At 41.0% G+C, this 26977-nt stretch overlaps 2 protein-coding genes across 4 annotated transcripts; one reads left to right on the top strand and one right to left on the bottom strand.

Annotated features, from left to right (window-relative positions):
- The first annotated feature begins 524 nt into the window (after positions 1 to 524).
- Positions 525 to 19263, top strand: LOC131245141 (small ribosomal subunit protein mL104 (rPPR9)). 3 transcript variants are annotated; one of them, XR_009170794.1, is made up of 3 exons: positions 525 to 2468; positions 12325 to 12395; positions 19064 to 19263. XR_009170794.1 is itself a non-coding variant. In XM_058244392.1 (2 exons), exon 1 carries the CDS (start codon positions 890 to 892, stop codon positions 2417 to 2419), a length of 1530 nt encoding a protein of 509 aa, XP_058100375.1. In that variant the 5' UTR covers positions 525 to 889; the 3' UTR covers positions 2420 to 2468; positions 12325 to 12543. The 3 variants fall into 3 exon arrangements, 1 of the variants encoding a protein (XP_058100375.1); XR_009170795.1 differs by lacking the exon at positions 19064 to 19263 and adding an exon at positions 17887 to 18184; XM_058244392.1 differs by lacking the exon at positions 19064 to 19263 and having other exon boundaries at positions 12325 to 12543.
- LOC131245140 (endoglucanase 6-like) lies at positions 17998 to 25532 on the bottom strand. The gene is made up of 9 exons (XM_058244391.1): positions 25101 to 25532; positions 24438 to 24650; positions 23291 to 23491; positions 21411 to 21500; positions 21138 to 21302; positions 20684 to 20968; positions 19880 to 20228; positions 19677 to 19751; positions 17998 to 18735 (listed from the first exon to the last, which is right to left on the bottom strand). Exons 1-9 carry the CDS (start codon positions 25293 to 25295, stop codon positions 18437 to 18439), a joined length of 1872 nt encoding a protein of 623 aa, XP_058100374.1. The 5' UTR covers positions 25296 to 25532; the 3' UTR covers positions 17998 to 18436.
- Between the last annotated feature and the right edge of the window lie 1445 nt (positions 25533 to 26977).

The following is a 26977-nucleotide window of genomic DNA, read 5'->3' as shown; positions in this document are numbered from 1 at the left end:
AGTTGGCTTGGGATAGGACACAATCTGCATCTCCCTGTGATGTTTTTTTCTTGCATCCAAGTCGTCCATCCACATTAAAAGCTCATTTTAGACCATGATTAGAAAAAATAAAAATGAAGAAGATTCAAATCTAAAGTGAACCATATCGTAAGAACATAATAGGTAAATTAAAAAATTAACAAGGGCCACAAAAGTTTTGGATCAAGAGTATATTTGCGTGGTCTCTTCGTGCAGGTATTTGTGACCTTGTCATCAGGTTGTGTAGCAAATAAACGCGCAGGTAGACCCATCAAGTTTTTAATGGCAGGATTAAGTCAATATTGTTTCGTGTGGTGTGGTCCAACTGGGAGTTGAATCTTCTTCATTTTTTGAATCATGCCTAAAATGATCTTTCGATACGGATGGACGGCGTGGATGTAAGGCAAGTACATCACGATTGCCCCATTTTGCCCTGACGCAAAAGAATTATAAAAAAGGATGAAGGGAAGAAAGACAAAGGAAAAGAGACAAAAGGATTAGGGCTTACCTTATCGGAGCTGGAAGAGAGAGAGAGAGAGACTGCTGAGAGAGTATTATGGAGAAGGAGACGCTGCGTCAGACCAGGTAGGTGGATCTGCTTTTCCACCTCCCTTTTCCAAATTCGAAACAGATAGCCGTTGCCTATAACAAAGTAACCTGTGAGTGAAATAACACCCAATTCCTCTGTTACATTTCTTGCAATCTTACCTGAGACAAAGTTACAGGTTGAGACATTGTTACCTGTAACATTTCTCTCCCAAACACAAGCTGTTAAATACATTTTTTAGAGAAGTTACTGGCATCCAAACAGCCCCCTTTGTATTTCTCTCCTCTTTCCTCAAATCAGTCCATCGTTCCTCCTCAACTGAATATGAAACTCTGCAAAATCCCACCTTCGATCTCTCATTACCACCTCCAAAGGCTCCTCCGCTACTTCTCTTCTTCTTCTTCTCCTTCTACTTCTCCTCTCTCTCCTCTCTCCAACCCCATATCTCTCCATCACCATCTCTCCTTCCTTAGAAACTTCTCTTCTCTCCCCCAAACCCCACCCTCCGAAATAGCCCAATCCATCGCCACTCAACTCCTCAAACCCGAACCCGAAAACCCCTCTCTCCCCCTCCAACAGCGCCTCTCTCTCCATTTCTCCCACGTCGATTTCAATCCCCTCTTAATCCTCCAAACCCTCAATCTCTCCTCTGACGCCGGCCGTAACGTTCTCTCCCTCCACCGCTACCTTTCCCAAGACCGTCCTGATGTCAAACTCGATGACTCATCTCTTAGGTATTTCGTCGAACACCTTGGCCGCAACAAGGATTTTAAGGCCATTGATGAGTTCCTTACTGAAAATCGTGGCGTCGCTGGGCCCGAATGCTTTAGAGCTGCTGTTAATCGCCTTGTGCGTGCTGGACGGCCCACACAAGTGATCGCCTTTTTTGATAGAATGGAGAAGGACTATGGCTTTGTCCGCAACCGCGAGTCACTGTTTGTTGTTGTTTCTGCGCTCTGCGAACATGGGTTTGCTTCCCATGCCGAGCGGTTTGTCAAACAGGTGGCAGACGAGATTTTCCCTGATGAGGCTATCTGTGATGCCCTCGTTAGAGGGTGGTGCGTGGATGAGAAGTATGATGAGGCAAGGCGGCTGGTGGGTGAGATCACCCGTGGTGGGTTTGAGCTCGGGACGTCAGCATACAATGCACTGCTTGATTGTGTCTGTAAGCTATGTCGCAAAAAGGACCCTTTTCGGGTCATGTTTGAGGCAGAGAAGGTGCTTGTTGAAATGGAAACCGTGGGTGTCCCACGTGATGTTGGGACATTCAATGTTCTCATCTCCAATCTGTGCAAGATTCGGAAGACGGAGGATGCAGTGAAGCTGTTTGACAGAATGGGTGAGTGGGGTTGCTCGCCGGATGCTGAAACGTTCATTTTGCTCACGAGGAGTCTTTATCAGGCGGCGAGAATTGCTGAGGGGGATGAAATGATTGATCGGATGAAGTCCGCTGGGTTCGGGAAGGCTCTTGATAAGAAAATATACTATGGGTTTGTCAAAATTTTGTGTGGGATTGAGCGGATTGATCATGCGTTGAAGGTGTTTGTGAAAATGAAGAAAGATGGATGCACTCCAGGGATCAAGACTTATGATCTGTTGATGGGGAAGCTGTGTGCTCATGGGAGGGTTGACCGAGCAAATGCACTATTCCATGAGGCAGAGAAGAAAGGGGTGCCTGTTACGCCAAAACCGTATAAGGTTGATCCTAGATTTGCCAAGAAGCCTAAGGTCAAGAAGGAGAAGCCGCAGAGGGAAACATTGCCAATGAAGATGGCAAGAAAGAGGAGAAAACTTAGAAAGCTTCGGTTGAGTTTCGTGAAGAAGCCGAAGCGAGGGATGAGGATGCGTTATTGATTGACAAGATCAGTCGCATGTGAATGCAATGGAGCAGAAGTTTTTCTGGGTATTGGTTTGTTGTTGCAGTTTTTAATTTGTCTCTTTACCGTGGTTTTTGCAATCAGAAGTTTTGAGATACAGTTTAGTTCAGATTTTGTTCCATCTACCATTTTCGAATTTTTCTGTTCTATTTGCATTACCTGTTCTTCTGCCATTTGAGTGTTGCGAATAAATTGCTACTTTATTTTAGCAATGAATGTGTTTCATGTGTCTGGCACTAAAAACGTTTCTCACTAAGCTTATAGTATTATAGAACAAAAAATTCTGATTGGAGTTGGGGCATGTGAGTCTTGCCTATGGGCCGATGGCTCTTTACTGTTCATAGACATAAATGTTTTAGTTTGGACTTTGGATTTTTGGTCCGAAAATTCATTGTTTATGATTCATTATTGCTAATTCTAGCATCGGCTTTCAACTGCCTTACAATTGCATGTGAGCAGTTCTTTGGATAAGCAGATTACTTCTATCTGAGCTTGGAACCTGATAAGCTCTTTCATTTACATAAGAAACTGCTGCCGAAGACAATTTCACTGGCTTCCCGTCTCGTATTTACTACTAGTTGGATATTTGTAGGATGCTAGGCAATTGTAGAGAGATCAAGGGTCGAAGTCTTCTTCTGGACTCTTTAAGTCATGTGTTTGAGCATGTTGGTTTATTGATGATTTTTGTGGACATTAGGCACCGACACAGTTAAATGGAAGTTTCTGTTATTCATTTTGCACTATGAATTACAGAACCAAGCATTTGTGATTTTTTTTTAAAAACATTTCACACTATGTATTGGAGAACATTTGTTATTTTTTTCCTGATCTTACTAGATCAACAACCATGGGATTAGGATGACCAGTGGGAGTTGTAAATGAAATGTTTAACCCTTCTGCCGGAAATCTATTCTCTTTAGAAATGCAATCCATTTCCCAATGACATTTCTTAGCCCCTCATGCCCAAGAGCACACTCCTATGTGCGGGATTTCTATTGCGATAGGCAACTGGTGAAAATGGTTATGGATAATATGCACTGCCTCCCTCACTGCTAAACAGAGGGCCATAATTCTAGAATTTGTTGTGATCGGGGCTGAAAATGCCATCGCGGACCCACCCCTTTCTTTGACTGAAATGGGGATTTCTTGACTATAGTTGCACGAAGCGTAGGGAAGTCATAGCAGTTTGGGTGCGGAAGTGGGTGAGCATCGATTGCAGAATATGAGAAAATGTAGATAGGTGGGCGTAGCATCTATTGAAAGATTGGAGTGCAGCTATGAAGGCTGCTGAATGTGGTAGACAGGAGGCAATTGAAGAATTGATCAAGCTTATGGATAAGGAAATGGAATCTGGGTTGACTGCTGAAGAGAGGCAGTAGATTTGAGATGCAATGTGAGCTCAGGGATTTGCTGTTGCACGATGAAATTGCTTGGCGTCAATGTTCCAAACCCTGTGGCCCAAGCTACACTGGATTATCCAACAGTAAAAAAGGATTAAATTCCCTTACCAAGCTCTGTATCAATGGTATGATCATCAACAGGGAAGAGATCAAGAGGGTGGTGGTGTACTTCTTCAGTCGTCTTTATGCCAGTGAGAAACATTCAAGACCTTGGCTGGATGGGTTAAGCCTTCAGTTGATCTCTAGCTCCAAAGCCAAAGCTATAGTAGAAGCAAATTTCAGTGAAGAGGATATGAGGAAAGTGGTCTCGAATATGGACTCTGATAAAACTCCAGGGCTGGATGAATTCTCTATGGAATTCTTCCTGCAGTATTGGAAACAAGCAAGGGCCACTTTCTAGAAGTATTCAAAGAATCAAACACTAGAGCTAGGATTGAAAAAGAGTATGGGAGCTTCTTGCATCTGCCCTATCCCCAAAAAATCGGGAATAGAGTCCTTACCTGATTTCAAGCCTATCAGTCTCCCAGGGAGCATCTATAAGATTTTTGCAAAGGCACCTCACTGAACAGCTGATATTGAATGAATGCATCCATTTGAGGAAGAGAGATAAGAAGAAAGGGCTAGTTTGTAAAATCAATTTGGACAAGGACTTTGATCACGTGGACTGGTTTTTTCTCATGCAGATGCTGAAATGCATGGGTTTCAATGAGCGGACAATTGAATCAAAGTGTGTGTTGACTTGGCCTCCAATGGCTTTCCTGTAGGCTTTTCAACAGCTCTAAAAACTTAATGCAGGGTAATCATCTGCATCCCTTATTTCAGATTGTTGCTGAAGGTTCAAGTCATCTGCTATCTAGAGCTGAAGAGGTGATTTGCATAAAGAGTTTCCAGCTCATCTCCCTCCTTTTCCATCTCCCACCTTCAGTTTTCAGATGACACATAAGTGAAGTGTGGGGCTAAAGCCAAGCGGGTGATGTACCTAAAATCCGTCATCAGGTGTTTGAGGCTGTCTCAATGCTTAATTTGAACTTGGGAAAGAGCTTGATGGTGGGCATGGAAATTCCCCAAAGAATGGTGCAGGACATGGTTCCATTTTAGGCTGCAAAAGTGGTGTCTTCCCATATGGATGCTTGAAAGTAAAATAGTTTGTTCTCGAAATTTTGAGGTTATGTCATTGAAGTGAGGTGTCGGAATACGAGCCTATCAGTAGCCATCTTAATGAGCAAACCAAACATTTTTGTTGTGTTTAATTGCATACCTCATTATCATATAATGAGGCTGTCATTTCTTCCGTCACAGTAATAATCCACTCATAATCTTTCTTTACCCGTTGTATATGTTGTAGCTCCAACAATGAGTCATGTTGGGTTGAGTTTCAACCCAAGCCCAACCCAACCTCAAAAGGACCCAACTTGCTACCCGACCTGACCTGACCCCAATTCCAACATGAGTCATCTAACTTGAATTCCTATATACTTAACCCAATCAGACCGGACTGGACCTCAATCCAACCCAAATACTTGTGATTATTCCCAACTGACCTAACCTGGCCCGAATTTGCTTAACCTGGACCCAACTTGAATTCTAATTGGGTTGCTTTTTTCCAACCTAGAACCCAACCCGAGGACCTTGACAACCCAATCCGAACTAGGTTTTGATCAATTGTCTTTGAGTTGACCTGAACCCTAGTTACAATCCTAAAATAAACAATGATATAATACCATTTTCTTTTCCAAAAGCAATGGGCAATTTTTTCAGTACTCACATCATAATTTAGTTTAAATACTTGACTTGAGTCAATAACTAGCCAAGTAGGGGCAACTCAAAGACTTGATCGGGTCCTTATTTAACTCGATGAAGGGTGAGAATCTTTTGGAGACTGTTTCCATAGACTATATGATGGGACATTTTGGATGACAGGAGAGAAATAAAACTTCATAGATGTAAGTTCTGCTCATTTGGAAAGCGGTGGAGAGGGTTTTTGAGGACAACCATCCGTTAGGCTCTTTGTAGAGGAGACTTGTGGGTGTGAATTTTCTGGAGTTCAAGTTGATTAGGTGGCATTAATTGATGGATATTAATGGAAGAATAAAGCTCCTATGAAGAGGGTTGACCTGCGGGTCAGTGTCATTGAATTTTGATGGTAGTTTGTTGAGGGCCTAACCTGGGATTGTTTGGCCTAGTTGGTGTGCTTAGAGATAAAAGGGTTGTTAAGCTCATATTCTCTTGTTCACTGAGGTAAAAGACTCTTAAGACAAGGTATTCAATAATGGTAAAGGTGGCTGTAATGACCATTGTCGTTACTGTAATATCCCGAATTTTCACGGCCAGAGTTTATACTCATGCCCGAGAAAAACCGGGTGTTAATAATGTATAAACTTGGATGCTTTAAAAATCGTACCATATACTTGTTTTCCATTTAGATCACATCCAGATCTATTTATGAAGGTAACATTCACAAGAATAAAATCAACTGTATTGATTATATGTCATCATAATAATCAAGTGCCCTCTCAATAGGAGTTTATTACAATTATCAGAGTTCGCAGCGGAAGTATAAAACTAATTCATAAAACTTTTTCATTCTTTCAGTGTAATCTTCTATAGGGAAGCAGTCCTCTAAGTCTTCAATTTGCATAATCTGTACAGTTGGGAAAGGGTCAGTGCCCTACTCATAGTGATGGTTATCCTCTAAGATTAACAATAATTCAAGAGATTCATAAAAGGTAAAGTAAGGGTATTGATACGTCTCATACTCCACTAATACATGAGGTATCAGTATGTGCAAACAACCTACATGAGATGTATGCCTAGCATAGTGTGTGCGGCTCATCATACGTAGTGATCATCACAATGTGGAATATAATTCATAGGAAACCCGGCTTGACCTGCATCCCATAACTACATATATTCGCCGGCATGACCAATTTTAATGTGGATTTACGTGAACATTTCAAGGCAACACAACACGCGGTTGAAAGATTTACATAACACGATGTGTTCATGGAGCGACTATTTGCGACATCCAATCCTGAAAAGTTGATGTAACACGTATGTTGATTTACATACATCGATTATGCACCACGTCAACCAACCAACGGAATTACGTGCCGACCAAGAGGGCCGCTACCCGCAACGCATTACGTCTATGATAAATATTTGAGTCATTAGTTGTGATACCTCTTAACACATCACTTGCACTTATAGAAAATATAAACTGAATCATGAAGAATATAATTGAATCATGAAGAATATAAGTTGAATTATGAAGGTTCTGAAATATCAAGACATATGCCCAGGCCTTAAAGATAGACAGCACAAGGCCAAAATAATAAAGAGAAGAGCGACAAAGGTCAACTCAACACAAGTGGCAATGGCCAATCATAATAATAGAAGAGTGACAATGGTCAACTCTATAATACGGAGAGTGGCAATGGCCAACTTAAATAAAGAGACGAGTGGCAGGGCCAACTCAAATATAGAGACGAGTGGCAGAGCCAACTCAATAAATTTGATAAGGCAGGGGCAAGGCTTGTATCCATGGCCTTACATAAATTCAGAGAATTCACTTGTATTTTACATCATGTCATAATCCCAAAAGGGCCAATAGTTGTAATGATATTAACTAAATCAATTGATAGGATAATTCCTAGAAAAACACGTAATCATGAAAGGCAAGATAATTCATATCATTAAAGGCATAAAAAGGTCAGACGAAATAACAGGAATGCAAGTAGAAGGCAGGATAAATAAATCAACTTAAATTACTGTAAGCTTAAAGAATAAAACCCTCACCTTAGCTTATTGATCTTCAGAGATGTTCTTTATGGTCATATCTTAATCTAATTTACCTGTTTTAAGTTAAACTTTAATTAGGTTTAATACATCAAAAGGTGTTAGATTTAGTCATTCTCTCCTGCTTCAAGGTCAATTGGTGCTTTCCTAGAGACGTGGATACGCTTCTCAAAGCCTGGCATGGTGTCAAACTAGGCAAACCAAAATCTCGGGTTTGGCGGATGGCGATTTTGGCGACTTGGTGGGCTGTTTGGTTAGAAAGAAACAACCAGTGTTTTCAGAACGAATCGAAGCCCTCTCACTTAGTGGCGTCCTTTGTTAAGTGTTCGATTGCTGAATGGGTTTTCCATATGGATGGGTGTAATGTAGATCTCGCTTTTCTTGAGGTTTAATTGGTTTTGCTACCTTAGCAGTTCCTTTCTTTTGTTTTCGTTTTCCCCTTTAATTCAAAGTTATCTTTCAAAATTTTTTTCTTTTTTTTTTACTATGTTTAGGTCCATCCCACCATCGAGTCGACTGGGTCGGGTGTGATGGCTCCTATTGCATGGGGCTTTTAGGAAAGAACAAGAAAAGAAAGAAAAGAAAAGCAAGAAAGGAAAGATGATTGGATCTAAATCGTGCTACTGGTGTGGATTCGGAATTGCACTGTCGAAAGCTTCTTCCCACACCTTCTCTCTGTTCTTTCTTTCCTTCCGGCTCGGATGCTGCAGGTCTGGACGAACAGACCTCCCTCCCTTTTCTCTTTTCTTTCTTTTTCCCTGTTCCGTTGGGGTGAGCTGGGATTTTATATTGGTGTGGGGAGTCTCCAGATGGTTCCTTGCATATCTTGGATGCGGATTGCTTTGCGCGAACGGACTTACGCAGAGTTTCCTACGGAGTGAGTTGCGTAAGGAGATCTTCTTCTTTTTCTTTCTTGTCTTTTAGAAGGATATAACAAGATTGGGTGAGCCATTGGTTTGAGCATTTGGATTTGTATAAATGTAGGATTGCATGGCTTATGTTCGTTTTGATTGAGAGAAACGGTCCCTGCTTTAACGGCGTATCACTCTTCCTCCCATCTTTCTCCGAGTTGTTTTCTCTGAACACAATGGATTGGGTGCAGAATACTTGGGATATTACAAGATTGAAGGTTTGGATCTCTCCCTGGTGGGGCCGGCGTAGCGACAGTTTTCCTCACGTTGATAGTGGTTTGGTTCCAAGTTCTTAGATATCTCGGCATTGTGGAGGTTCTTCCGGTTTCCTTGCGTTTCGGTTGGAGTCGGTTTTCCTTTCAGTGGGGATTGAACGGTTCAGATCTCATTAGAAGATCGAGCCGGAAGTTTTGGTGAGGAAACACTCTCGAATCCGTGTTTCGTTCGGATCCTTTTACAACGGCAGAGAGTATCGTGGTTCGGTTGCTGATCTAGTGTGGTCCATTTACAATAGTTTTTAGGGGGATCGTGCCCTTCACTGAAACCCTTGGGTCACATTAGGCCATATACTAAAACATGGAGTGAGTCTGATCTTAGGGTGGGCCACATCATTAGTCAACGTGGGGATGATATTCACCCTCACTTCCGGTTTCGCTGTCCGCTGTTACAACATGTGGACGAGTTTCTTTTCTAGATTTTTGTTCAAAATAGGTGGGGTCCACTTGTGATGATCTTCCGGGGAATCCATGCCATTCACCACTTTCTACACGTCAAGTTTGAGTCAGATCCGATCTCCGGGTGGGCCACACGATCCTCCGATGCGTGGGGTGGCATTCACCGCTCAACCCAATCCTCCTTAGTACGTGGTTGTCATGCACTTGATATTTATGAATTTGCTCTTCTCCTTACCGTATCTTCTGTCATCCGTTCCTCCTTACCGCACTATCCAAAAGAAGTGAAACTTTACCAACCATCCTTATTTCTCGACATCTATCAACTGGTTAAATTTGCGCCCTGATCTGTCAAGGATGGCCGAGATGCTCTTTTTGTGGCTAACACACTCCACACTTCGAAACAGTATTTGTACACCTCTGATTAACAAGTTACCAGGTAGTTTCGACCCATGCCCTAAGATCTTCCTAATGGTCAATTCACCACGATATTCGTGTGGCCTGTTTGGTGGATATAAATATGACGGACGGTCAGATGACTAGCTAAAAATAAGGGACTTTGATGGTTAGCACTCTGACCATGTATGTAGGTGCATGTACGGTCAGTTTCGTAGATAGATGGTCATAAAGTGGGTTTCTGGAGTGATTAGGGGTAGGACATGTATATCGTTAGATTCGAGTGACTTTTTCACATGTGTAAGTTTCTCAGATTATAATTCTAATGATGGATGAAGCATATTCATATGGGGTGAACAAGATGGACGGATCAAAATCTTGATTTGATAAGTGTACGAACGAATGTAGAGGTCAAGTGACTAATTTACTATGATATAAGGGCTGAAATTCGACATGTATGGTTAATTTATGATAATTAGGCCTGGTATAAGATTTCACATAGAACGGATCGTGGGAATCACATGATCTAGAATTCATGGGTCTAGGTTAGTGACATTTTCGTAATTATTGCTGATCTAAGAGTTTTGTGAAATCTAATGTTTCTACATGGTTATATACACCTTTCCAAACAATTCTTACAAAAGAACTTAGTTGTAAATCATTACGGATAAGGAGTTATTCGTCAATTCCTTCAAGGGAAGGTACATACATCAAATCACATGATGGATAGTCTTGTCTCAAAATCAATGGTCAGATTGCTGGATCTATGAATGGAGATCATTTCCAACAGTTAGATTCTTGTTGGGGAATGGATGTAAGGTTAGGATAGCTAGGTTGGTGTCACACACATGTAAATATTATGTTACTTTCCACAGTAACACTCGAGGACTTTCAATACTCGGTATTGAAAAGTTCAGGGGCATTACAGTTAACGTTGCGATATGGGCCGTAATGGCTGTTATGGCCTTTTTTGGGGGAAAAACTAGTATCGGGGTCCCGTCACAACTGTTACAAGCCATTTTAATGGCCTTTATGGTCCTGTAACATGTAACTCTTCCCCAGTCCCCACCATAACCGTTGCGTAACGGCTGTTATGTAACTGTTTTTGAAAACATTGCTCTAACATAGTGGGCTAAGTCATTACTGAGGATTGAAACTATTCAAGGGTTCTTTGGTTTGAGGGCCTAGTTGTGGAGGTGTAAGGAATAGCTACCGATTCGGTGTCGAAGAAAAGCTTGGGCCATAACTACATCTACCGATGAAACTTGGGATGTTTTTCCCTCTATGAGGATCGGGTTTAATCATGGGTTTCAGAGGCAATTGGATTTCAGAGGGACAACTATCTCCTGTGGTTGGCAATTTTGTACCTGCCAAGTAGTTTTAGTCCTAATAAAGTTTTTGTTTTAATCTATTGGAACTGCATTTTTTGATAATTGTGTCTTTGCTGGGTTTAATTAGGTTATTCAGCAATGATGGCCATTTTATGGCTAATTCAAATCTTACACTTCACTAATTCCTATGAGCTGCTTTTGTAGTTAATAATCATTGGAAAGCTCTCCTAATGAAAATGAAATTCTAGACATCCTTTTAGATCAATTCCGGTTTCCTTATTGGCAGGGAAATAAATAAGAGCATCTTCTATTGGCTTGTAAACAGTGAATGGTTTTTAAAATCTATTGTGATTTTGGTTTTAAATATATGGATTTCCGGTTTCACTTGAATGTTAAGCTTTTGCTTTGATGATATGGATTGTTTTTGCCTGCTAATTGGAGTTCTTCTGATACTCTTGTACTGTAACATCTCCTTTGTTGTTATAGAAACACAGTTTTATTTAATTAGCGAAGTAATGAAATTGGTGTTGTACTCTTTGCTCCTTTTGTGAGCCTTCTAATTAAATTCTTTGTTATCTCTCTCTCTCTCTCTCTCTCTCTCTCTCAAAAAAAAAAAAAAAAAAAAAAAAAAGAAAGAAAGAAAGAAAGAAGAGTAATGAACATTGGTTGTTGCTCAATATCTTCGTAACATGGTTCCAATTATTTCCAATCAAAATTTGAGTTTCAAATTTCCCACATTTTCATTTCCTATCATTTATATCATGATAGATGCCTTTGTATAAGGTGACAGTGTGATGCTTTATCTGACACTACCAGGCATCTCCTTGTCTACAGTGGTCTAATTTTGTTTTAAAAAATTTCAGTTGTCTTTCAGACAAAAAAGTAGCATAATTTTGTTCCTATCTTTCCAGAAAAAAAGAAAAGAAAAGTACTATGTTCTTTCTTTGGGCTATCCTAACAGAAGCTGTTAAACATGACCAGCAGTTGCTGTTTAAGCTTCGATTATTGAATGCTATGTTTAAACTTCGATTATTGAATGCTATTATTGGTTGTAATCACAGATTAATGGATCGTTTTGTAGTTTTTAATTTATTTATTGAGGGGTTAACATTCTGGCATTATCTATAAGTATTTCACACACCGTCTCTGCCCTCATGCAGTCTCTGTTCTCTGAGAAGGGAGACTTTTTAATCTCTTTTGAAACTTTCAATTTAGCACATCGTACTTGATTTTGTTCATCTTATGCCAGTTAGACCAGCCATGCTGGACCTGTTTTATTTGATATGCCATCTGTGTAGACACGATGATAACATGTCAATGACTCCATAACTATGTATGGGTTTCTCCCTCTGTCTAAACTTTACTGATACAACTGCAGCCAATCAATGATTTGGATTTCCATCCTCAAACAACTGTACTGATATCAGGGGCGAAAGATCACACCATAAAGTACGTCTTTCACCATTTCTTTTACTGCCTTCCTATATGTTTTTCCTCTCAGATTATCTTACTGGTTTCTTGCTAATTTAGTTCCATGGATAGTTAATTCATATGTACTTATAGTTTGGTTGATAATTTAATACTGTCATGATAGTTTCAAAATGCGTGCATAATTCATAATTTTTCTCTCTTTAGATGTCCAGTCTCTAAAAGAGCCTCTGCCTTTTCTTTATGAGATTTCAGGGCCAAATTTGAAAACATCCAATCTGGTTTGGTGTTTTGATTTTGAAGTTTGGTCAATTGAATCAGTGGAAAACTCACTGAAATCTATGCATTCATTGCGTTGACAGGCTGGGTCAATGACCAACTATTCTGGTCTTTTTTTATAAAGTTGGAATAGGAAGTGCCGACCTAAAGAGGGTTTTCATCACTTCCGCTTGATGATATGTTGTTTTACCATTGTCAATCTTCCAACACATGAAGCATATCCCAAATCTATCCCTCATGGAAGAGAGATACCAGCCAAACATGTCAGCCATTAGAGTAGAACCAAGGGACCCAAGACCTGTTTACACAGGTGGACCCACATGTGCAGAACATGTGATGAAAGGGAGGGAGAGGGAGAGAGATGAGATTCTCTCTCCTTTTCTCTTTCTCTGTAAGGTTCCTCTTCCTTTAGTATATGATCTATTTATAAGGAGCTAAGGTTTGATTAGCTGGGAGTTTAGGAATCCTAAAAGTTAAAGGTTTTGTGCAATTAGAATTAGGATTTGAACAACTGGGATAAGTTGGTTTGAATTGATTTCCTTTTTAGTAGTGGCAGTCATGTTCTGGTCTAGTTTGGTCGATCTGCTGTAGATAGGGCATCTACACCCATAATAGCAGAGATTGCACATGCAACACGTGGAAGGGTAGAGGAGAGACAAAGAGAGATTAAGGATGCAGCTTCATGCAATTCGAGCTACATGAAGAGAGAAAAAGGACAAGATTTCGACGATGGACGGTCCATTACCTACCTTTTCCAGTATATGGACCATCTAAACTTTATATCTGCCTTTTGGTGTTACATCCTAACATGAACCGGCATAATAGATGTACAACATAGATGTTGCATAGGCATCACAGTGGGCCCCATAGAGCCTTCGTAGCATGGTCCTGTCATACCACAAGAACTTGTGGGCTGAGATGTAAAGAAAAACAGAAAGAGAAGTCTAATGAATGAAAAAGGCAAAAACAATGCAAGATGGAAAGAAGTTAAGGGGTGTTTGGATTGTAAGTTACTTTAGATAAGATAGTTATACCTTTAAGTCGCTTATCTTGGTTTCTACTTGAGTAAATAAGCTTGTTTGACATACTTGTTAGGTAAAAAGTAGAAAAGCATGTTTTGTTTCTAACATCATATGAATATTTATCCCTCAGGTTTGTTTGGTCCACCCTCATATTCATTCTCCATCATGTGGGGCCATCCTTTAATGTGGACTGTTCATTGTGTGGGCTCCTCCTTTGATGTTACCATCCATCAAGCAGGGTCCACCTTGGATGTGAGCCATTCACCATTAGGGGCCAACTTTTAATTTGTACCGTCTATTATGTAGGGCCAACTTTGATATTGGTCCCCACATCATCCATCATGTGAGGCCTACCATCAAGGTTATTGTCCAGGGCTACTCATAGCTAGGTCCGACCTTTGATGTGGACCGTCCATTATGTTTGGTCCACCTTCATGTGATTCATCCATCCTGTGAAGCCCACCTTCAACGTGGACTGTCCATTGTGTGGGCCCCATGAGGAGAGTATAGACAAAGTGCGAATAAATGAATAGATGCCGATCAATGAATAGCAGGCTACATGAGGAGAAAGAAGGGTTCTGATGTTAGGTGATCCATGCCAACTTTTCTTGATGTTGTGGCCCACTCGACCTTTTGATCTACCCCCTTTTTTTTGGGCAGAGATGTCCTATCATGAGATGCTCAGTAGATATGTGGCATGGATCCTAGGCAGTCATCACAGTGGGCCTCAAGGAGTCTCCTTGTAAAATGCTTCCGTGCAGGCTACACACACAGAAAAGATAAATGTACTCTTTTTAAGTTATGAACTCCACCTGACTAATTGCAGGGATAAAATGTTCACCATTTCTGGCATTATATAAGGTGGCAAAGTCATGAGTGGTTGGACAATCAAAATGGCAAATGATGAGATGGGCGTTAACTGCTTGTATCCGGCCCAGGGTCTATGGGATCCACTGCAACGTTCATGTGATATCCACTCTGGCACTCTGTCTATCAGTTTCACCACCTCATGGTAGAACACAAGTCTAAAAAAGAAGCTTATACAAAACTCAAGTTTAGAGTGGCTACAGTTGAAATCTCTGTGGGGGCAATGGAAGTTTTGGATCGTGCTAATACATTTAAATAACCTTATGAAGGTTTTGGACAGCATATAAACATAACAAATGGTAGGTGTTTTCATCTTCACCATCTCCTATCACGTGGTTCACTTGACTGTTTGGCTCCTGCACTTATGTAACCGTTGAATTGAGTGCATGTACCATGGATGTAGCAGTGGGGCCCACAAAATTTTCAAGGAGTGCAGGTCCGCCCATGAGGAGTGTTTAGAGGGGTACACCATTCGCCTGTAATCCAGGAGGATTCTCTGGACCTGGGAACAGTCCAGGGGATTTGATTGGCCACATGCTGCTGCTGTTAGAGATATGATGACCATGGTTGGAATACTATGCTCTGAACAACTTACAAACATGCTTTATATGGTCCCATCTCTGATCGTGGTGCCTTACCCTCAGTAAGCCACCCTGTGCACGCAAATGAAAATCCTCGTGATCCTAAGAACCGTGGCCCATCTGCTGTTTGTGTTATATCCACTCCATTCATCCCTTTGGCCAAATCATTTGAGCTATACATGAGGGAGATCGAAAAATCAAGAATGGAAATTGATCACTAGCAGTATTAAACCTTAGTGGGGCCTTAGAAGTTTTGGATTGAGCCAATATTGGCGTTTTCCTTTCATCCAGGTGGGAATGACCTTATAAATGCGTCAGATGGCATATAAATATTATGGTTGGCCTTAAAAAGTTTTCAACGGTGGTCATTTCTATTCTGTTGCCCACTTGAGTTTTTGATATTCCCCGTGTTTGGTCTCATTTCCTAAAATAAGCTAAAGAAACAGAGGGACTGAGTGGACAAGACATAAACATCACGGTGGCCCCTCATAATTTGGGGCTCCAGCGGTTTCGTGTAAACCTGGGTTCCAGGCATCTGTGTCTTTATTTGGCCTATGTCACGACTCAGAATCCAACATCTGTCTCAACACATTGCAGCCCACATGTGAGTGGTTAGACGGTTGGAGCGGATTAGGTGAGACCCGGCATCCACCGAGGTGGGTGGGACCCTGACTGTGGGGCTCACAGTTATGTATGCGCTTTAAATCTGACAATTTTGAAAGCTCATTTTAGGGCAAGATCTCAAAAAAGAAGCTGACTCAAATCTCAAGTGGACAACACCCCCATGAAATAGTCGTGATTGAATCCCCACCATTAAAAACTTCATGGATTCCACCGGAATGTTTATTTGCCATCCAACCTGTTGATAAGGTCATAAACACCTAGATGAAGAGACCACACAAATATCATCTTGATCCAAAGCTTTTGTGGCCCATAATAAGTTTTTAAGAGTCAATCACCACAGTTTCCTGTACTATAGTCCATCTAGGATATGGAACTACTTCATTTTTTGGATCATGCCCTAAAACGAACTTTCAATACGGATGGACGGCATAGATGTAGTTACATAAATCACAGTGCGCCCACAGTCAAGGGTCTCACCCACCTCGGTGGATCAAGGTCTCACCTAGTCCGCTCCTGTCGGAATCCATGATTTGGTGATAGGGATTGGAGCATATTCACAACATGTTGTGGCCCTGACCGTGGGGCCAACCTTAATGTGTGTATTGTAAATCTATGCCATCTATCCATTTTTCCAGTTCATTTTAGGCATGAGCCTAAAAATGATACAGATAAAAAATCTCATGTGGACCACACCACACGAAACAGTGGTGATTGACCATTAAAAACCTATTGTGGGTTGCAAAAGTTTTGGATGAAGCTGATTTTTCCCCCTTCATCCAGATCTGTTTGACCTTATCAACGGGTTGGATGGAAAATAAACATTGCAGTGGGCATTAAGGTTGGGCCTAGGAAGTTTTTAATGGTGAGCCTTCAATCACCACAAGTCCCTTTGGTGTGGTCCACCTGAGATTTGGATCTGTTTCATTTTTGGGCTCATGCCATGAAATGACCTGGAAAAAGCAGATGGATGGTGTGGATATAAAATAATAAATCAAGGTAGACCCTAAGGTCAGGGCTGCATCATGTTGGGCAAGGCCGGACCCGCACCTAATCCCCTCCCGATGGGGATAGGCAATTGAAGATGGTACTCACGTGATGAACAGTTGAAAGCCAGTATAAGTAATATGAATCTTCCATTTTCCTATGCATTGATTGAATGCTTAGGCCCGTTTGGATACCACCAAATAAGTTACTTTTTCTAATTACAATAGTAGATAAATTACTTATTTGAAATAAGTAAGTTTGGTTTATGATGAATTATAAATTACTTTTTTATTTAAAGTTAATTACTTCAATTTAATAAGTAGAAATCAAGAAGTGCTATATGAGCCATGAGTAGCTTAAGTAACTTACGATCCAAATGGTCCACAATAGCTGTCGGACTTTTTTGGTACAATCAATGCAAGTCATCCACTTTCCAGCCACTGATTTGGAGGATTAGTATTGTTGAAAATGGGTGCCTTTAATCTATGTTGAGCAAATTTGTTTGATACTCTCGAGCCTTGGCTCAATTTCATCGAGAAACTCCTGAAAATTCAAGTTTATTCGTTAGATAGTTTTGGTCATATTCGATTATATCGTGATACGAATTAGAATAAGCATTCTATTCTTCGGACCCTTGCTTTGGGGGATATCACTGCCCGAGAAGATCATCTGCAATGACATTTGAATAATCCAAGGGCAACTACCGGCTCTAAGCCTATCTGCTGTTGGTGCTTTCATCCTATCGAAAGGTCATGGATGACTGTCGATCCTATCGAAGGTCCTATCAATGTAATTACACAGTTTTGTGTAATTGCACAATTTGATTTATAATTCTAAATCCAAGTTATATATAAACTGGTGTGATGCGGGAATCAGACCTCACGCGTGCTGGAAACACCATGTTGATTCTAGAATTAAAATGAGTTTCACTGCAACAACTTTACTTTCAATTACTAGAATCAATAGTTCAGACCACATTCCAGGGCAGGGGCATAACCAAAGACTCATACTGGTTGGCTCATCCTAGCCATTGGTTGGAAGACTTTAAATGGTAAAAGTCCACCAAACTGTCAAATAAATCCAATGAGTTACAGCCCACCAGTGTCCTGGCAACATCATCTGATCGTGTGCATTTCACCACATGGCACATTCAAGGTAAGGTCCAATCTCATAGACGTTGCATGAGGACATGATTACTGAGCCGCAGTTTGGATGCAAGAAAAGTTGTCCGACACAGGCGATCCAAGGCAGACAAGCTGTCCATGGTTTGTATAAGAAGAGAGATTCCATCCCAATTTTCCTTGAAAGAAAGTACATGTAGTTCCATTACACAATGTATACTTGTAAGAGAGCAAAGGGGGGAATAGAAAAATGCAACAACCTTACAAATATCAATACAAAACTTGCAAAATCAGTTGGGGGAGGCCCCTTAATTCGCCCTCCCAACTTCCAATCTCTCTCTCTCTCTCTCTCTCTATTAGAAAAGAAAGAAAAGTAATGAATGAGGGATGTGAAAGAGGATGAGCACTCCTGTTGTCTCTTCACTCCTTTCTCCCCAGTTCTCTAATTTTATTAAAATCAAAACCCACCCAAACTAAAATTATAATCAAACCCACTCAGCGAAAAGCGAAAAAAGAAAATCATGTACTGTATATCTGCACATCTCTTACATTGCGATGGCCCTATTTGAGCAATCTTCTCTTCTTCAAGCAACAGTGTAGCTGGATACTCTAATGTCAGCTGGAGGAGCGGCATGAATGTAGACAAACTCTAGGCTCTTTCCGGCAGACAGAGAGTCTAGCCATGCTGGGAACATGTAGGCACCGCCTGACCTTGAAAGGCCCCACAGTGGGCCGTATAGCTTTCCGATCGAGAGCTTGATGTCCCTGACTGTTTTTGCAGATTTGTTCGTGACCACTGTGGAATATCTATAGTAAGTTCTTCCCTTGGCATTCCATGATGATGTCATCTTTTGCTCGATAACGACCGGAGAGTAAGATTGATCTGCATGAGATAAGTCGCTTGATTAGTGGACTCTACGAGACTGTTTTATAGGGAACTAATTGTGGCATTCGGCATTGATTTCCATGAAGGTGTTGAGATTGAAAAGCTTTGGTTTTGAAAGCAGATACATGGCTATTTGCCTGCTTCATGATGGCAATCTGTGGTTTAAGTTGGTAGACACATGCATGATTACCTTTTGAAAAGAGTTTATGTACGTTGTCCCAAACCTCCTTGGCCATGGATAAGAAAATCAGACTACAACTTAAGTTTTTCTTTCCTGTATGTTTTAGTATTCATTTTCTCAAGTTCACTAAAACGAATTTGCCAGGGAGGACAGCTAGTCCCAAGCATCTCCGCTGTGCATGTTGGATGCGTTTTGGATGATGGGTGATGCTGATGTGATTGCCCACCATGAGAAGGGGTTAACGGCCTGTTTGGACGCACTTCCTCAAAAGGGTGTTTCCGAAAATGGGGGAAGCGTGCTTTTTTGGTTGAAACAGTAACAAGCAATCACATTGGTTTTTGTTTTTTTTTCCGAATCAACATTTTAGCATCTATTTTGTCCAATGGAAGATGAGATGGGACATAAACAATGGTTTCAATCAAAATGGCTTTTAGGCAAAGGGTGTGTCCAAATGGGGCCCTAAAGGTAAAAATAACTATTAGATGAGTATCTTCACAATTGTATTAGTAATCTCTATCTGGATGTTTAAAACAAAATCGAGTATAAAAAGAGCAATGTTATAGTACGGAGATTCTGGATATGAGCAAGCCACTGTAGCTTCTGATCTTTGTAAAAATGATATATGATAAACTAACTGAACCAGACATTTATGAGGTCGACTAGGCAATGTTTTTCGAATATAAATAGATTTTGCAAACCCAATCTCAATGGGAACAAGTCTAGAAGAACAAAATTACAGGAGATAGGTAGAAAATACCTGGAGTAGGAGATGGTTTGGGTTGATTCGTGGGATTTGATCGATGGCTCACTGGTCTAGGGCTTGGAACAGCCACTGAAAAACAGACCAACCATAGAAATCTCAATATAAAGCTTAGCCAGTAATACAATCTTTTAAAGAACAAGAATCAAAGAAGTTATTCATGAATTGGCAAAAGAAAAGAGAACAAAGAGAAACTATACCTGGAAGGAGTTGGTTAAGTCCGCTATTTCCACCATTAAGACGAGCCAATACACCAAGAAGTGGTGCGTTGTTGTAAGTTGCAGGTTCTGTCTGTTCATAATTGTCCCTCTCATCGGCGAAGTTGTCGTAGGCATCAGGTCCACCAACGATTGCACCCACAAGAAGATTTGGATCGCTGGCCTTCCTAGAATACCAAGTGTTGTAACCTTCTCTGCAACTCACGAACGAAGGATCGACCTTGATGGAAACAATGGAAGAACCGCGATGATGAACTTGTCGGGGGAAATTGCTTCCATATCCCACCATGTAGCTTGTAGCTCTCGGGTTGTCTCCGAGTATGTAGTCTGCCTGAGAGAGCATTCAATTGAACAGATCATTTTAAATGAGACATTCGAGATGAAAACTTACACATAAGAAATTTCTGATATTTAATTCATTTTTATGTTATTTAGAAATGGTGGTGGACATGAGATAAACAAGATACGAAAAAAAAAAAAAACCAACCGCGACAAAACGTCTGTAAAGAAGTTAATGATTTTGAAGGAAAATTCAAAATTTCTTACATCCATACTAGCTTATACAGACAACCCAAAAAAAAAAAAAACCGACTGCCACAAAATGTCTGTAAAGATGTTTTATGATTTTGAAAGAAAATTAAAAATTTCTTGCATCCATATTAGCTTATAAAGACACATAATAAAAACTATATCACAACATGAAAATGTAATCAACACAAACAAGCACGTGTATAAGGCAATTTGGGTTAAATATATGACAACTACAACTATAAATGATAAAATTACCTGAGATTTGGCGAATGCCAGGAGCTCAGAGGGTGCAACAGTTCCAGCAGGGCAGCTTATACTTTTACCAGCAGATGAGAGATAGTCGGAATAGACAGACAGTAAGAAGGAAGCGCTTGTTACAAACTGCAAGTTGTTCCACCTCTGGCGGTAGAGTAGTCCTCCAGGCGTTCTCTGCACATTCCGGCTGCCTTTTCCGAGGCATGAACACATGAAGAACTCTGCCTTTTGCTCATATCTTTGGAAGACTGATGAGTACTGAGCCCCCTTCCCTTGCATTAGAAACTGCATTGCGAGGAAGTGAAAAGAAAAAACAATCAATCATTTTTGGATAGCCAAAAGCAATAACAGCTTTTCTCAATTTCAAATTTCAATAGAGATTTGGACTGCAAATTACACACATTTCATAGTATGAAAAATAAATAAATAAATAATCACCAAATGCGTAGTTTACCTTGGAGACGAGAACTTGGGCCCCAGCGTATTTAACATCCCAACCGAACTCTGTCATGGCCCAACCTGTCCCACCCAATGAATCGCCATTGTTGGCAAGATAGTTCAAATAATACTCATCATTGGTTGCCTGATAAAGCCATGTGGCGGCCCACAACAATTCATCCTACAATAGAAAAATAGCCAAGAAATTACATATCATATATCAATGTATCATAAATACACATGTATTCAATTGGCATGGAGCATGCATCAATTAGGATTTGGAACTTACAGCGTATCCACTATAGGATGCGTAGTATTTCTGCGCTACTGAAATGCTACGATCATATTTCCCACGGTACTTGTCTGCAAATTCGAAAAGCTGAAAATAAAACAAAAAAGATATTGTGTGAGCATATTGTATCAAGACCATGGACGACATGATCGCTTCACTACTAAGCTTGATATCTCCGCCTTTGTTTTTGTTTGAATTCTTTTATCCATTAATCCAAAAGATTTGAAGGAGAATGAAAAATGGTTTTTAGAATTACAGGAAAAAAGCAAACCCATTACAAATAAATTAAATTCCAGACGTGTAATCTATTCAGATACGGTGATTCTTATATTCAAATGTATTGATGATACATTAGGGTTGTGTGCACCATGAAATGTAGTACTGTAAATCAGTCAGCTGGCGAATTTTTACATTGATGCATTCCTAATACAGTATTTAACATGTTATGAATTGTGTAAATACTAGAGTTGCTTCTCGGACAGGACTGTCAATACACTAGCCAGGCCCAGTAAAATTTTGGGCCTATACTGCCCTGGCCTGTTGACATGAAAGGTAAGCACAAGCCTGGCATATGTACTGAAGGTGTGGAAGGCTTCACTACGGAGCTGGATGGGCTGACCAGGCCCATTAATAGCGTTCTTCGGGTTCTGGACCCGATAAGTTACTGGATTGACCCGACAAGTAGAATCAGCCTGCATGGGGTAGTTTTGCACATGAGGCCGGATCCACTACAGAGCTTTGTAGTATAAGCTTAATCTACAAAGCAGCATGTGGGGCCCACTGATATTTACATGACATCCAATTCGTACATCATGTGTGCCACATCATATTCTCTTTAGCTTTCTAAAACCAGATTGATCCGAAACTGAGGCGGGCAACACCATGTAAAATAATGATTAGAAGTTCTAAAGTCATGTGTTATGGCTCATCTGCGTTTTGGAATGGCCAAATTTTTGGGGTGGCCATTCGTCCTTATTGAACGTATTTTCTGAATGGATTAGATGGCATTTACGAAACATAGTGGGCCCCACACATCATCTAGAAAGTTTTAGTGGTAGGAGCCCACATCCCAACTGTTCCCTGTGGTGTGGCCCACCTGACTTTTGGCTCAACCTGATTTTTGGGCAACAAGGAGAACGTTAGGGAGAACACAAGATGAATGGATTTGATGTCATTTACACATATCACAGTGCGCCCCATATATTGTTTTGTAGGTGAAGCTTAACCTAACAAAGCTCTGTAGGGGAGGGAATGAGGGCATTAGAAGTAATTTAGTAATGAAGGAGAGGGTAAACTTGCATTCCTCGGTTATCAACGAGGGTAGTTTTGTAAAATTGAGTAAATGTACATTATCTCCGGGTCCTGGAGGGTCCGGTTTCCGATCCACCAACACACACTCAGTCACGTGCCTATGCAACGTGTCCAAGGGATCGGAACGGACGATCAGGATCTAAAGGAGTTCAGGGTCTTCAGGACTGAACGGTCGTGATTTACAGACACTGAAAGAAGAAAAAAATTGAAAGTTTCAAAGCTTGGAATAAGGTAATCAAAGGCTGCTGAGGTTATTCTTCGGAACCCACGGTGCAAGTTAAGAAATGGACTTGAAATTTTCTAACATGCGCTGTAGAATTCGCTCTTTGGGCCATCGCATCGACCCCCGGGTTCGTACGGCCACGATCACGTTGCTACCCAGCGCCTCAACACGCGTGATGGGGAGCAACGGAATCACGGGCCCCACCCAAAACGATCGAGGGACTAAAGTCCCAATCCCCATCCACATGCTAGCTTTCGTTAGAGCATCATGCTAAAATGCACCGGTTCGTGCTAAAATGCGCCAATAGAGCACGGTGCTTAAATTACCACGCAGAGATCAATACCTGCTTGGCGTGGGTGAGCAGCTCGTTAGCATAAGCCGGATTCGACTGCCGGAAGACGAGCGAAGCGGCAGCCATTGCCGCTGCAGTTTCTCCGGCGAGATCGGACCCGGGATTGCTGGCATCGACGCGGTAAGCTCGACGGTCTGTCGTCATGTCTTCGGGCCGTTGCCAGCAGTTATGATCGTTAGTTCCATCACCCACCTGCTCCAAAAACCAAAAATACAATTTAGAACCGTTTTGATTGTGAAACTGACGTGAATTGGAATTTAATTGAACTGAATTGCAATCCAAACAGACACAAAAGGACAAATAAATAACTATAAAATACAAATCACTTCAAATAATAAGATATTGAGTCTTAACCGTTGATTTCGTAAATTTTGCAAGTCTACAACGCAGGTGGTCCGCGGACTAAAGAGAAATCATAATCTGCCAACTAGGCCACGTGTATCTCAATAAGTCTATTTTTGGAATAAGGGCGGACCATGGAGTCTGTAAAAATGACCCAAACCCATCGAAATCATAATTTTTGCATGGACCATGATAGGGTCTACCTTTTGAAGGGTTCCGATCTGCTTACACGTTGCCCAAGGACCGCACGCAATTTCACTTTGGTAGTCCGCAGATAACCCGATCACGCCTCTTTTGCAAACGTATACAAAAGGTGCAAACTGTCGGGTCCGGGTAGGCTGGAAGGATCAAGGCATGCCACGAGACAACAAGTGAGACCCATCAAGCAGGCCTGGGTCCAAAAGTTCCAACTGAAATATTACGGATCGAGTCCTGAAACCTCCCAAACACAACATGGACCCGTTTTTTTTTAATGGGTCTGGTTTGGACCACCCTAAAATGAGCCCATTAAACCCCACCCAGACCCGACCAGAATTTTAATGGATTTGATATAGTGCCAAATTAGGACCCGATTATTAAATGGGTCACCCGACCCGACCCATTTGCACTTAAAATTCTTCAAAATCTTAAACTGATATTTCATGTATGCTTCAAAAGAATCCTACACCGAACTCTCCATGTATATGCTTTTGGCAGAGGGGACTGAATATGAAGCCGTCTAAAAGAACATACACCAAACATTCCATATATGTTGTACCATGATAACAGAGCAAAAACCAAACCAGAGAAATCCTACCTCTCCATACAAGACATTAGGCTCTGGATGAGCTTTGATGAGATAATCTGTGCCCCATTTCACAGCATCCATGGCATGGCCCAGCTCCCCACTGGCAGCCATCTGCTTCCCATATTCCACAATGCTCCATGACATCATGGTTACGGTGAATGCCATGGGCAGCCCAAATTTCACATTGTCCCCTGCATCATAGTATCCTCCTATAAGATTAACCTGCAATAAACAACAAATCAAAAATTAGAAATTAAAACGAAAAATAATCCATATTAAGAAATTTTGGTAAAATGAAAATAAAAACAAACTAAGAAAATTTTCCAAGGAAAAAAGAAAAAGAAAAATGGATCTGAGAATCCAGAATGTAGTAATTGAAAGTTGAAATTGGACTGTAAAATCTTCATTACCAGATAAGTTTCAGAAAACAGAATTTCGAGAAATGAAAATTGAAAAATTGGTTTAGACTAGAGAAATGGATGCATATATCAAATGGAAATTTCATATGATTAAGGAAATTCATACAATTGGTATTTTTCCTGCCACACTATTTCAGAAACTAGCATGGAAAGACAGAGAATGAAAGCAGAAGGGAAAGATTGAAAAGGTAAAAAAGAGCAAAAATGAGAAACAAGGGGGAATAGATGGTCAATAAGAAAAATAGAAAATTACCCCACTAGCCTTCCCATCATACAGGCCAGAATCAGCTCTCCAAGTGACTCTTTGATTGCGGGGGAGAAATCCAGATCTCTGAGCTTCAAAGAAGAGAATGCTCTTGCTCAGAGCTTGGCCATAGTCATGGCCAGCAGAAGCCAATGGCAGCAAAAGCAGCAGAGAATGCAGTAGCATCAGCAAAAAAGAAGCCATTGAAGGATCCAACAAGAACCCAACAAAACACTCAAGACAGAGAAGATGGAAGGAAACCCAGATAACTTCTGCTGCAGAAAAAGGTTCAAATGGGAAAAAAAAAGGCTCTAGAACTCAGATGAAAAGGCCATTGATCCTCTGCAAAGAGCCTCCAGATACAGCAGAGGATCTGAGGAGGATGAAAATGACAATGTGGGTTCTGAAAAACAGACCAGAGAGAGAAAGAGGTTGGAAGGAGCTGAGGAACTGAATCGTCTATTTATAGAGAAGGTTAGGCCTCTGGAAAGAAATGAATATAAATAAATAAAGAGGAGATGAATGCTAGGTAATTCCGTCAGTCAGCGGTGGGGTGGTGTTCTCTGCCGTTCATGTAGTGGGTCCCATGGAAGATTGACTGAATGTCAAAGTCCCACTGATTAGAGATCCAAATCTTCTATGTCAAATATGGACCGTTGTTTTTAACTCGACTTTATACGTGCATTTAGGATTTATTATCAGGGATTTTCGACACGTGGCCTATCTGTAATGTGGGCCTTTAGATGAACGATCTAGATCACCGGCGAGTCTCCCGAGAGGCTTCCCCAATCTGCTCTTCTGTTCTGTTGACCAATTTTACAAATGGATTTTTTTTTCCCCGTAGGGGATTACAGATGAACGGCCCGGATCATCGTATGGCGGGCCAGATGAAGCGAGCACGTTGGGCGAGCCTCTAGTGGAGAACCGTACTTGGAAACCTCCGTAAATAACTGTAGCCAGCCATCTAGCACAGTCTGAAAACGGTGAGAAAAGGGGAAAGACGCGGTCATGTGTGGAGAGAGGTTTGCCACAATGCATATCCCAATGCACTGAGCAGGATACATCGCGACTTTATCCAGTAGATATGGGATAATATTTAAATGATCTAAACCATCTATTTGATGGTCCACACAATAGATGGGATATATATGAAAATATAAATAATCTATTAAAAAATTTCACTCTTTTATTTTGAATATGGACAGCCTCATTAGCATTTACATAGTAAATAGGTTAAAAGAAATAAACCAGTTGGATCATTAGAAAGGTCCCGACCTAACGACTAAAACCCCGACGGATCATATTGCATTACGTTGGTGTATTCTACCAAACCTTGATGCGTTGGTACCTGCTATTCTCAATGTGAACGGTCGGTAGGGTCTTTAGTGATGAGGAGTTAGTGGGACACTTTTTTACTTTTTTTTATTGGTTTTGGAGTTAATGGGACACTGGCAGAGTCTGATCGTTCATACTCATACACACTGCACTTTATAGGTGAGATAACCATGTAACAATCTGAACCGTCCAAAAGTGGAATTCGTACCTCTTACTCACCAATTATATTTTGGATGTTCCATCACAACCGATGAACTGTTGTCCACTAAACGGACATGTATTATAATAATTGCTCTATAATTTTATGGTTGTGTACCTGTGCATGGATGGTCATTGTCTGCTAGAGTATGTAAACGGAGTATTTAACTGCGACGAAAAAGGCGTGATTTTGTCAGAGTACGAAGTGCAGGTGTTCCACCAGTTCTGTTGGGAGTGGATTGGCTGTTATCCGGGTAACACCTTAGTGGGTGCTACACTTACCGTGTAGGCCCATATTGATGATTTTTTATTTATATCCACGCCTCCCATCCGTTTTTTCAGATCCTTTAAAG

Source organism: Magnolia sinica, chromosome 5 (assembly GCF_029962835.1).
Source record: "Magnolia sinica isolate HGM2019 chromosome 5, MsV1, whole genome shotgun sequence".
In the NCBI taxonomy this organism is placed as follows: domain Eukaryota; kingdom Viridiplantae; phylum Streptophyta; class Magnoliopsida; order Magnoliales; family Magnoliaceae; genus Magnolia; species Magnolia sinica.
The sequence above is the reverse complement of the archived record's forward strand: the minus strand, read 5'-3'. Positions and strand labels throughout refer to the sequence as shown.